Source organism: Pleurodeles waltl, chromosome 9, assembly GCF_031143425.1.
Source record: "Pleurodeles waltl isolate 20211129_DDA chromosome 9, aPleWal1.hap1.20221129, whole genome shotgun sequence".
Lineage (NCBI taxonomy): Eukaryota > Metazoa > Chordata > Amphibia > Caudata > Salamandridae > Pleurodeles > Pleurodeles waltl.
Window position 1 is genome coordinate 883,451,983 of NC_090448.1, and position 13,759 is coordinate 883,465,741.

Genomic DNA, 13,759 nt, shown 5'->3' on the forward strand with positions numbered 1-13,759 from the left:
GGAGCTCTGGGCACCTCACCTGGGAGGTACTGGTCAGGGGAGTGGTCACTCCCCTTTTCCTTGTCCAGTTTTGCGCTAGAGCAGGGCTCGGGGATCCCTGAACTGGTGTCGACTGGCTTTTGCAGAGATTGGCACCATCTGTGCCCATCAAAGCATTTCCAGAGGCTGGGGGAGGCTACTCCTCCCCAGCCCTTCACACCTATTTCCAAAGGGAGAGGGTGTAACACCCTCTCTCAGAGGAAATCCTTTGTTCTGCCTTCCTGCGCCAGGGCTGCCTGGTCCCCAGGAGGGCAGAAACCTGTCTGAGGTGTTGGCAGCAGCAGCAGCTGCAGTGGAGACCCCGGAGAGGCAGTTTGGCAGTACCCGGGTTCTGTGCTAGAGACCCGGGGGATCATGGAATTGTCCCCCCAATACCAGAATTGTATTGGGGTGACAATTCCATGATCTTAGACATGTTACATGGCCATGTTCGGAGTTACCATTGTGACGATGTGGGGGCACCTTGGCTAGTGCCAGGGTGCCCACACACTAAGTAACTTTGCACCCAACCTTCACCAGGTGAAGGTTAGACATATAGGTGACTTATAAGTTACTTAAGTGCAGTGGTAAATGGCTGTGAAATAACGTGGACGTTATTTCACGCAGGTTGCACTGGCAGGCCTGTGTAAGAATTATCAGAGCTCCCTGTGGGTGGCAAAAGAAATGCTGCAGCCCATAGGGATCTCCTGGAACCCCAATACCCTGGGTACCTCAGTACCATATACAAGGGAATTATATGGGTGTACCAGTATGTCAATGTGAATTGGTAAATTTAGTCACTAGCCTGTTAGTGACAAATTTGGAAAGCAGAGAGAGCATAACCACTGAGGTTCTGGTTAGCAGAGCCTCAGTGAGACAGGCATCACACAGGGAACACATACAGGGCACATACTCATGAGCACTGGGGCCCTGCCTGGCAGGGTCCCAGTGACACATAGACTAAAACAACATATATACAGTGAAATATGGGGGTAACACGCCAGGCAAGATGGTACTTTCCTACACATTGGCACCAATTACGTAGTTCATACCCATACTAATATCTAATCACATGCCTAACATCAATACATACCTTAATCCCTCTGCATGAACACTGGTTTTGTGTGCACTCCCATACCTAGCACTATTTGCTTGTTTTGTACCAACACTGAGCGCCGTTCCTATGTTTCACACCAACAGTCACACATCTTGTGGTTAATATTTTCACTGAACAGTAATATCCTTTGTTTAGCCACAATTTAGCACCAATACCCCTGTTCACAGTGCCTGGTGCCAGTGCTATGGCTAAAACCAACACAGAGAAAATATTCCACTGCTTACAATGATAAACAGCACTAATTTTGTGTTGCCCTCCAGAATTGTTTTGTAAAGCAAATATTCTTAACTGCGGATCAATCAAATAAGTATTTGTATGTGGCCTGGACCTAATTGTCTCCTGCCGGTCTGTAATTACTATGCAAACATTACATACTTCCTTTGAACCACCATTATTACACCACCATTATTACACTGTGCGAACTGTAAGATCCAAATAAGTGAATAAAAGATCCTTTAATACTTCTTCAAAAAATATGCAGAACATATATGAACATATCTTCACAATCTATTATACATGTGAAGTCTCATCATGCACTTGTAGACATAAGAAAATAACAAATATTACATATGTTAAAGAGGTCATTGGACTTAGTTGCAACTTACCTAACACTGAAGACACTCAATTCATGTAGCTGTTAATCAATCACAAATCTTCAGTTGGCTCATTGTAATCTGTCACAAAAGTGAGCCTATAAAGTGTCCAATTTTAGTTGGTCAAGTATTTTGAAAGAGCATGTATTCAAAAATAAGTTTATATCCATTGAGGCCAGCCAAGTAATGGGCTCAGAAGTTTGAATAGAGACAAGAAAGGATGCCTAGCACATTGAACACTGTTTGTTTATGAGTACTTGCGATCCCCCAAGTTTTATTGGTGACTAATAACCAGTGAAAAATAAACTCAAAAGCAGTACCCCATATAAACCAGAATTAACAAGTGTGATTATTGAATTGGATGTGTAGAGATATATGTCAATATATGGCTAATGGAAGAGTGGTAAGAGTTTACGAAGTAAAGGGAAGCATAGAAAATAATTATTTTGGCCCTGTTCGTACCCTGTCAAAATGTCCTGTAAATGGGTGTTCTTGAGACTGTATTGGGCTCCAAAACTATGAGGGATTAGATAAGGAACCATATTAAGAGAAAGAGAGATGCATTTTTTTAGTTTGGTTGCTAAAACCTATTACAATTTTCATTCATAATGTAAAATGAAATGAATAAAAGATATTTTGATAATTGATCTGAAATGTACAACTTCTCATCGAAACTGGTCATTAGAATACATTGAGGCCTATTTACAAACAGCATTTTGTAGTACATTATGTAGGACTACAGAAGTTTTACAAAATGCTATTCAAAATCCTTTATGTCGAATTCAACACCTCTGCCTTTTCCATCTTTTATGTGCATAGATTTCCACCCCGTCTGCAGAGATCCCTGCACATGCACGTATACGTTTAGTGGTAAATGTGGTAGGGACAGATAAGAGTGGCTGGAAAATAGGGAATAAACTCTACTAAAGGAGAGAATTAAGGGAGGACTAAGGTGGGGTTAAGGGAGGGTTGGCAGGGAAGGAAGGGACATGCATCAACCCACAAAAGCCTAAGCTCATTCCTATTCACAAACTACATTTCTTTTGCTACTATGGCCACAAAGGATCCAAAATAGTTGTAAATGTACTACAGCTCAGAGTTTGAGCAAGTCCAGAACCACGCAAGACCAACCACAGGTACTGAAACACCCTCCAATAAAACATAATGGTGACAGGACCTTAAAATAAAAGCCCTTAGTAACTCAATAAAAACATAAACAAAACAAGCTTATTAGGTTTATTTTCAATTTATTCATATTTTTTTAAATTTCAAATTCAATGTAACATTAATGTGTTAGTACATAAATTAATTCAAATGAATTATGTACATAATGTTTAATACTTTTTGCTACATAATAAATGTAACATTTATACTTTAAGTGGAATTGTTTTTATTGAAGCTCTAGAAAAATCATTTTACTTTAATAATTTAAAAATAATAAAAATATTTAATTAAAAATTAAGTTAATAAGGCTTTACCATCTTTTATTCTGTCCTAAGTATTTAAAATACATAGTTTGAATTAAATTACCTTAATATTTATCCTAAAATATTTTATAAACTTTTTCCTCTACTTCATCATAGCAAGAGCTTTGCCCAGGAGAGGGGAAACCTCCCATACACATGAAAAGTTACACTTTGTAACTTTACATGTGAAATTAGGTTCCACCTCCTCAATTCAGGTGTTCTGGGCATTTACGTCTACATTTTTAAATATCTTTACACTTGTAAATGGAGAATAGCCTCATGCGGTAAAGTTGCTCAGAAGTCTAAGACTAAACTTACACATGTAGTTTTCCGCACATGTATGTTTACTCTTTTGAATAGCCCCATTATATTCAGGTATAACCACTGACCTTTTTGCATCAAGCATTTCAAGCACTTTAATAAACCTCTGGCTAAATGCATATTTGCACTATCTTATGCAGCAAAAAATGAAGTGTATTGGACTTTCAAGTCTGTATCCACAAAGTCTGCAGCCCCAATAAAATGAGTGCATTTCCACTGGTGTTTGATGTCACCAATATCAAAAAGGCCAAAATGCTGGCTAGCATACTTGTTTTGATTTTGAAAGGCATTGCTTTATTGAAATAGGGTTGAAGACTGGATTATATCATTTTAAACTAAACAACCTACTGCTGTCAGTGATGGGCACAGTGTCCCTACCAAAAATAATAATGTTTCGTTATCTACTATATTTATTTGTCATCATACCTTTCAAATTCCAACAATTCTGATTCAACAATTTGTGATTCCATACCATCACACTTAATTTGAGGAAAACGTAGATGCAGAATACTCGTACACAGATCTCCTGCACAATGTCTCAGCAGTGCCTGATTTTGAATTATACTCATTATATCACAAATATAACATGGAAAAAATGGGCTGATAACTCCTGAATGCCAGTGACATATCCGACCTCCTCCAAATACACTCTGGGGCCATTGTTTCTACAACAAAACGCCAGATATCACAATCTGAAACTAGTACCGACAGCTACGTTCTGCTGGATCGAATATCTGAAATGTCTGAATAACCACAAGGTCTATTCCCCTCCACTGCCACTACCCAAATGGCCATTAGAGGGGCTAATTTGGATAACAGAGTTGCCAATGAACTTTGACAAAAGTTGTTGGAGAAGGTGCCGTTGAAAAGGTAGCTGAAATACTTAGCCTGCTTTGAACATTTTTAATGAAGTGATGGAGAATTGTGAGACCCCACTGAGCCACTTCCTGGCATATGGGGAATTGATAATGGCAGTAGAACAAGCTTGGAATGAGGGGGAAATGGAGTAGGACACCAGCAGAGACATACATGGATTGCTGACATTGGGTGGCGAAGGGGCACATTACAATACCGTACATTGAACTATTGAGTAACAACACAAAACAATTGTCAGCCTTAGACCATGACCTTGGAGAGGGACAAAGATGATGTTGAATAGTGTAGGACATTAACCTACGTGACCACAGCATTAAAAATAATAGATTCAAATGGACCAAAGTCAGTTACTTACACCAAATATACTATTCATCACGCAGTATACAAAGTATATATGGCTCAGGGTTAGACTGCTGACTCTGGTGCCACACATTGAGAAGCAAAATAGAATCATGTGGTTTGGGTTGGCCGATAATTGCCACCTAATAGAATGTAGCACTTTGAATCATTACTGGAACAATAGGGAGCTTTCTTGCTCTATCCGCAGATGTTTGTCTTTGAGAATTATTTCCACATTTGGGCAAATCAAAGTACTCCAGTCGACTCACTGACCTGGCACTGCTTCTTGCCAAGCACAGAATAGCGATGAGCTGGAAACCCCCAGATGCCATATACAGAATGTCCCATTTGCTTGGTAATTCCTGATTTCAAAGTGAGCTCTCAGGGTCTAACTCTGAGCTGAATTTTCTCTGTTCCCAGAGTTACTGATACCTACAGAATCTTCAATTCCTAGGTGGGGAAATGCCAGCCCATTTCCCAGGACAGTCCTAGTGCGGGCAAAACTATATAATTATTGTCAACTGTGAGTCTTAGGGCCAGATGTAGCATTTTCTGATTTTGCGAATCGGATGCAGTACGGTCTGTCAGACACCGACTGCGAGTCGCTATGGGGTGAGTCGCATTTTGTGACCCCATAGCGAGTCCCTGCACTCACAGGGATGGTGGCCTGCTGAAGTCAGCAGACCTCCATGTCTGTGACTGTTTTTTAAATAATGCAGTTTTTTTTATTTTGCAGCCCGTTTTCCTTAAAGGAAAACGAGTTGCAAAATAAAAAAAATAACAAAACCATTTGGTTTCGGTTTTTCAGAGTAGGCAGTGGTCCATTGGACCACTGCCTGCTCTGAAAAACCCTTTTTGGCAACATTCACAAAGGGGAAGGGGTCCCATGCGAATGGGTTACCACCAGTGTGACACTGGTGGTAACTGCGATTTGCTTTGTGACCGCCTTCGCGGTCACAAAGCAATTTAGCATAGCGATGCGAGTCGCAAATAGGAAGGGGACATCCCTTCCTATTTGCGAGTCGCACTCACAATTTACGAGTCAGTACTGACTCGCAAATTGTGAATGAGCATCGCAAACGGCATTTTGCATGGTGCAAACTGCGATTTTTGCAGTTTGCACCATGCAAAATGCTTGCTACACCTGGCCCTAAGTTTCTATAGTTAGACTAAATATTTAATACCAAATTCAGTGGATTCTATATACAAAAAGGAGGGATCTCATATATTTGAAATTACCATGTACTTTTTCATTTGTCTCTCTAGTGAGTATTGTTTTCTTGCCTTGCATCAGCCCTGAATACTATTTTCATACATTGTCTCTATAGTGATCACTGCTTTCATTGCATCCACCAACAGTTATTGCTCTTTTCATGTGATGCACCTGCAATGAGGTCTTTTCTGTCTCTTTATATACTCTAAACTGCGAGTAGTCTGCACATTTTTCAAATATACTGAGTATTGTTTCCATGTCTTAAGTGAATACAGATTAGTGTTTTCATGACTTGAAGCAAAATGGAGTATTGTTTCCATGAATAGTGTTGTTTCAGTGCATTGAACTTGTGCAGAGTACTTGAATTTTATGTTGCAGAATAATATTTTCATGGATTACAATGTCCTAAATACCAGTCGAAGTCTTGCACTATTATGGTATTAACCTTATACCATGTGTTACACTAACACTGCTTTTCTAAGTCTCGCACCAGGAGCAGAGAGTACTGTTGCCATGTTCCACACTAACACTGAATGTGGGCCTGTGTCTTGAACCACAAGTACAGTTTTCATATATTGCACTTACCCTGAGTATTGTTTCCCTGTCATTCAGGCACCAGTGTTCAAGTTTCTCATACTGACATTGAGAGCTCATATGTGTATTATCCCAACAAAAGTGACCAACACCTATTTTACAGAAACTGCATCTGAGTGAGGATGTGGCGGGGGCCACGTTCATGGCAGCTGGAAGTTCCACACCAGAGCTGTTTGCCTCAGTTATCGGTAAGTCACAAATTGCTTATCCTACTGTTAATTAAGATTCCTGAGCATGGCAAAGAATGGTCCATACAGTTCTGTTAAGGTATCAGTGTCCCAAAAATTACAAATCTTTGCCTATTTGGTGCTGCAGTAAAACCTTTGAAACGCCCAAGAAATGGACAGGGGTATGTCTGACCAACATATTGATTTCATTTCAGGCTAACAGGAAATTTCCTTGGAAAAGCCGATATTTTCTAGGGCAGGCCTACCTAGTGCTATTGTTCATCCTAGCGCTCGCTTTCCAAATAATATCCTACAACAATATCGGATTAGTCAGATAGAAATCCCTTGTGTTATGGTGTGGCCGAGAACTTTAAAAAGTTCACAGCTAGACTATGAGCTATCAAAAGATGCCTCTGAGAGATTCTCTATATTAAAAAAAGAAAAAATGTGTTGTCCTCCCTAAACAAGCCCCCATTATTAATCCTGGCACACATCCTTCCTGACTAATGACTGCTGCTTAAAGTTTGACAAATCTCATAATTTTTCACCCAAGGACGTGTTAATTAGCAGTTATATAAATAATATACGCATTCTATTGCAGCTGCAAAATGTCCCCTTTTTTGCACAAGAGCCGTGTTTAGGTTTAGAATTAGTGTCTGAGAATATTGAAACAGAGCATTATGTGATTTGTTGAGGGCTATAATGGACCAAACTCCAAGCCACCGAAGATGAATATAAGTAGTTTTATTTCCAGAGATAAAAACTTCAGCAGCGCAGAGCTGGGGACCCTTCTTTCCACTCCTCTCTCCCGATCTCTCTCCTCCGTCTCCAGCATGCCATCACATTCTCATTCCAAGACCTAGCAAACCGACACATCGCCCTCCTTAAAAAAACACAAAAGTACCACACTTATAAAGCACATTACATATGTTCATAAATTCTACAATAAAATAATATCAAATGTAACACAGAATATCAATTATGAATAGAAATATATGAAAATAATATTCTCTGCTAATATATATATTCTCTGTTAATATATAAGTTAAAACTAGCAATAACGGCAAACAAGTAACAAGCACACACTAAGAAAGAATACATATTGTGCCTAAAGGAAATGCATAAACATAGCACATTTTATGCCTAAAGGAATTTGAGAATACTCATGTTGGAACTAGGTTACCCCAGGATATAATCATTCCATCTTTTGGGTAGTTGTGGCATGCATCCAGCTCTTTTGATATGTTCTATCTTTCCAGACCTCAAGCATGAATGTGACTGCACAACAGAGGAATCAGCACACCCACTGTTAGAAATGGGGTTTCTAGTTGGCAGTCAGTTTGCACTCTGTCCAAGCAGGGACCCTCACTCTAATCATGGCAAGAGAGATACTCATTTAAGATAACCCCTGCTCACCCCTTTGTAGCTTGGCACAAGCAGCCAGGCTTATCTCAAAGGCAATGTGTAAAGTATTTGTACCAGAACACACAGTAATACAGTGAAAACACTACAAAATGGACACCACGCCAGTTTAGAAAAAATAGTCAATATTTATCTAAATCAAACAAGACCAAAACGACCAAAATACAAAATACACAAGTCAAGATGTGAAATTTCAAAATAATTGAATCTTACTCCATAGAAAACAATGGAAATGTTGTTGTTACACAAAGTACCTGTTTTTTGTCAAAAATAAAGCCGCACGGGCGAGCGTGCTCCAGAAAAGTCAGCAATGCATCAATTCTTTACTCGCAAGTGAGACCGTGTGTTGTTTCTTCTCCGGTCTGGTGCATCATTTTTATCTCCCACAAGAGAGCGATGGGTCGATTTCCGGACGGGACAATTCAGAACCTCGCAGGTTCACGTTGAGTTTGACGCCAAGAGATGATGTGTACAAAATCTGACTGCGTGTGTTCCACTTTGGTTATACCAGCTTCACCTTTCAAGGGCCCAGGGACTGGATAGGGCACCTCTTGGCAGGGCAGGAGTCTCAGCAGAGAGTCCAGGTGCTGGGAGAAGAAATCTTTGATGGCCCTGAGACTTCAAAACAAGAGGGAAGCTCAGTTCAAGCCCTTGGAGACAATTCACAAGCAGGAATATACCACAAAGTCCAGTCTTTGTCCTCTTTCAGGCAGAAGCAGCAACTGCATGCCAACCGAGCAAAGCACAGTCACAGGCAAAGGGTTAGTACTCCTTTTTCAGCTCTTTAGCTCTTCTCCTTGGCAGAGGTTCCTCTGATTCCAGAAGTAATCAAAATATCTGGGGTTTTGGGTCCACTACTTATACCCCTTTCTGCCTTTGAAGTAGGCAAACTTCAAAGGAAAGTCTCTGTTGTTCTCCAGATCCTGCCTTGTCCAGGCCTGGCCCCAGACACACACCAGGGGGTTGGAGACTGCATTGTGTGAGGGCAGGCACAGCCCATCTAGGTGCAAGTGACCACTCCTCCCTCCAATCTAGCCCAGATGGCCTATCAGGATATGCAGGCTACCCTTCAGCTCCCTTTGTGTCATTGTCTAATGGAGATTCACAAACAGCCCAACTGTCAGACTGACCCAGACAGGGAATACACAAGCAGGCAGAGTCCCAGAAGGGTTTAAGTATGAAAATGCTCACTTTCTGAAAGTGGCATTTTTAAACTGACAATTTTAAAACCAACTTTACCAAACGTTGCATTTTTAAATTGTGAGTTCAGAGACACTAAACTCCACTTCTCAATCTGCTCCCAAAGGAAAACTGCACTTAAAAGATATTTAAAGGCAGCCCCTATGTTAACCTATGAGAGAGATAGGCCTTGCAACAGTGAAAATCTAATTTGGCATTATTTCACTGTCAGGACATGTAAAACACATAAGTACATGTACTTCCTTTAACATTACCCGGCACCCTGCCCATGGGGCTAACGAGGGCCTACCATAGGGGTGGCGTACATGTACAAAAAGGGAAGGTTTGGGCCTGGAAAGTGGGTACACTTGCCGGGTCGAATTGGTTTAAAACTGCACACAGACACTGCAGTGGCAAGTCTGAGCCATGTTTACAGGGCTACTCATGTGGGTGGCACAATTATACCACCAGTAGCATTTGATTTACAGGCCCTGGGCACCTCTTGTGCACTTTACTAAGGACTTACTAGTAAATCAAATATTCCAATCATGGAAAAGCCAATTACACATGCAATTTGCACAGGGAGCACTTGCACTTTAGCCCTAGTCAGCAGCTGTAAAGTGCCCAGAGTACCAAAACAAGCAAAAACAAAGTTCAGCTTGGGAAGCAGAGGCAAAAAACAGGGCAGACTACGCCCAGGATGCCAGATCTAACACCCACGTTCAGCTTCTCCTTCTGAATCATCATCTATTAACCAATGCATGTGTTTTCCTCTTGGGTTACACTTAAGTTTAAAATTTAAGCCTTCATTTGTAGCTCTCAAATGGCACTTAGCTAGTTTACTACCATCACAGAGTTTGGCTGAATTGTTTTAAAGGGATAACACTCTAAAGGGTCCTGTAAACATACTACTATCCTTCTCTCTCCTCCTTTAGGGCCTGATTCACAAAGGTAAACTTAAAACAAAAAGTCTAAGGACCAGATTTAAGAAAAGTGGTGCTTCACATCGTCCCCCTTGTATCCTCCTGCACTTTTCTTGCACCCCCATGTGTTCCTTTAACACCACCATTTGTGCGCCGTATTTAAGATGTGGCGCACCATGGCAGTATTAGGAACGATAGCGTCAACATTTTCTACACTATCTTGGCGCTAGTGGAGCAAAGTGCAAGGAGGCCCATTGCAGCAGGCATTAATAAAGACGCCAAAAATTATGCAATGAAATCTTTTCGGTTTTATTGCGCCATTTTTGCGGGCCTCCTTGCGTTAGAACACCCCCCTTTGCACACATTATGCATGGCACTTGCATAATGTGGTGCAAAGGGTCGCAAATTGGCGCAATGCATGCATTGCACCACTTTGTAGATATGGCGTGGCGTTTTTGCCAATGTTATGTTATGTTATGTTATATTATGTTATCTTATTTTTATTTGTACCGCGCACAGCTGCCCCAGCAAAGGGGCGTCCCGGCGCTTTGAGAAGGAAAACACAACACAGCACTAAAAGCGGGCAAAAGAAGACAAAACACAACAAATAAACTTAGACAAATAAAAAGGTCTTAATAGCCCGCCTAAACTGAAGAAGCTCATCAATGGCCCGGATTTGTGGAGGAAGAGAATTCCACCAACACGCTGCCAGGACTCGAAAGGAGCGACCCCCAATTCTGCTCAGCTTAAAGCGCGGAACCACTGCTAAGTTCTGGCCTAACGATCTAAGAGTGCGAGAGGGAACATAAGGAATCAGCAATTTCTCCATGATTTGCGGGGAAGTACCCTTTAAGATTTTAAATGCAAAACAGAGAACCTTAAATCTAATCCTCTGTTGCACAGGGAGCCAGTGGAGAGAGCGCAGAGTATTGGACACCGAACATCGCCTGGGGAGACCAGTCACCAGTCGGGCCGCAGCGTTTTGTACGCCACATTCACTTTTTTCTGACGCTAATGTGGCTTTAGATGGCGCAAGGCCATCCTTAAATTTGGGCCTAAGTTTAGGCCAAAAGTGTAAACTTAGACTAAAAGTCTAACTTTACTTGCAGTAAAGTTAGAATTTTGGTCTAAGTTTAAACTTATGGTCTAAACGTAGACCAAACATGTAAAGTTAGTCCTAAAGTCCAACTTATTATCAGTAAAGTTAGATTTTAGGTCTAAACTTAAACTTTTGGTCTAAACTTACACTTTTGGTCTAAGTATACCTTTGTGAATTGGGCCCTTAGGGGGTCATTCTGACCCTGGCGGTCGGTGATAAAGCGGCGGCCAACCCGCCAACAGGCCGGCGGTCAAAAAAATGCAATTCTGACCCTGGCGGGAACCGCCAACACAGCCCGCCGCATTAACACTCCGACCGCCACGGCGGAACAAACAAACAGCGCGGCGGTCACCGCCAACAGCCAGGCGGCAGACAATGTACCGCCCACCCTATCACGACCCACCAATCCGCCACCTTTTCCGGGGCGGGAGCACCGCCGATAAAAACACGGCGGAAACAGACATTTCCAATGGAAAACGCTCACCTCGAGACACTCCACGCGGAATCCGGACAGCATGGAACCCGAATTGAACATCATACCTGCTCTCGTCCACCTGCTCATCTACCACGAGTACGAACTCCGGCGCAGACGTCAACGGTGAGTACTGCACCTACGACACACGGGAGGGGGGAGGACGAAAGGTTACGGGCACACACATATGCGACACACCCACCCCCCCCCAATATGTACACACCAATGCAGAGCAGGAAGTCACAGTGACACCACACAAACACCCTTTAAAAATACAATGACACAACCAAATTTGGAATAAATTTTCATGTTCAAAAAAAGCACCTGGAAATAATTGAGCAACCGTGAAAAATATTTACAAAAACCAAAAATATATACACATCAGTGTATCACTGAAGTAACAAGTCCTGCACATCCTACGAATCTAACATGTCCGTGGGCCAAGGTTCTGCGAAACAAGGGCAAAGCTCACACACGAGACCTGAGTCCTTTGGAGAGAACACTGCAGGGGCATCCGATGTCAAAACTACAGGCACCTCAGGGGGAAGGGAAGGGGGGGCCACCACAGCCACATGAGTCCACGACGCCAGATCCACGAGGAGCCACCATGCCCACTGTACCATCCTGGGGAGTGCAAAGCCACAGTCTCTCAAGTCTCTGCAGTGGGTGGGTTGCCCACTGTACCATCCTGGGGAGTGCAAAGCCACAGTCTCTCAAGTCTCTACAGTGGGTGGGTTGCCCACTGGACCATCCTGGGGAGTGCAAAGCCACAGTCTCTCAATGTCTCTACAGTGGGTGGGTTTCCCACTGTACCATCCTGGGGAGTGCAAAGCCACAGTCTCTCAATGTCTCTACAGTGGGTGGGTTGCCCACTGTACCATCCTGGGGAGTGCAAAGCCACAGTCTCTCAGGTGGATTACAGAGTCCACTGGTCAAGGAGGAGGCATGGTGGGCACAGTGAACCATAAACAGTGCCTGAGACGGCGGGACCCAGCGCAGCGGTGCTTGACAGGAAGGGCCCAGCGGAGCGGTGCTTGAGACGGCGGGGCCCAGCGGAGCGGTGCTTGACAGGAAGGGCCCAGCGGAGCGGTGCTTGAGACGGCGGGGCCCAGCGGAGCGGTGCTTGACAGGAAGGGCCCAGCGGAGCGGTGCTTGAGAGGGCGGGGCCCAGCGGAGCGGTGCTTGACAGGAAGGGCCCAGCGGAGCGGTGCTTGAGACGGCGGGGCCCTGTTCAGCGGTACCTGTCTCCACGGCGGGGACCTGTTCAGCGGTACCTGTCTTCATGGCGGGCCCTCTTCAGCGGTACCTGTCTTCACGGCGGGGCCCTCTTCAGCGGTACCTGTCTTCACGGCGGGGCCCTCTTCAGCGGTACCTGTCTTCACGGCGGGGCCCTCTTCAGCGGTACCTGTCTTCACGGCGGGGCCCTGTTCAGCGGTACCTGTCTTCACGGCGGGGCCCTCTTCAGCGGTACCTGTCTTCACGGCGGGGCCCTCTTCAGCGGTGCTCTTCTACACGGCGGGGCCCTCTTCAGCGGTACCTGTCTTCACGGCGGGGCCCTCTTCAGCGGTGCTCTTCTGCACGGCGGGGCCCTGTTCAGCGGTACCTGTCTTCACGGCGGGGCCCTGTTCAGCGGTACCTGTCTTCACGGCGGGGCCCTCTTCAGCGGTACCTGTCTTCACGGCGGGGCCCTCTTCAGCGGTGCTCTTGCAGTATGTCAAGGGAGTCATACCTGGCCTGGACACCCTGCTCAGTCGCCCTCCGACCGTGCTGTGTCAGGCCCCTTCGGGGAGTGAGTCCTGGGCCCTTTGGTGTCGTCCCTTGCAGCCGGGATGGGGCTTGTGGGGCCCTCCTGCTCCGTGCTCCTGGTGGTTGTCCTCTCCGCCCTGCTGTCCTTCCGCTCCTTAGATGGGGCTCTCGGGCCCTTGCCTCCCCTGGCTGCTGTGGCCGGTGAATTGGCCGG

At 44.2% G+C, this 13,759-nt stretch overlaps 1 protein-coding gene across 2 annotated transcripts in view; it reads left to right on the plus strand.

Annotated features, from left to right (window-relative positions):
- SLC24A4 (solute carrier family 24 member 4) overlaps nucleotides 1-13,759 on the plus strand; it is a 551,017-nt gene that overhangs the window by 347,424 nt on the left and 189,834 nt on the right. For both annotated transcript variants that reach the window (XM_069208207.1, XM_069208208.1), the window contains exon 5: nucleotides 6,641-6,725. In XM_069208207.1, coding sequence (XP_069064308.1) covers nucleotides 6,641-6,725 — 85 coding nt within the window. The remainder of the gene's footprint in view (nucleotides 1-6,640; nucleotides 6,726-13,759) is intronic.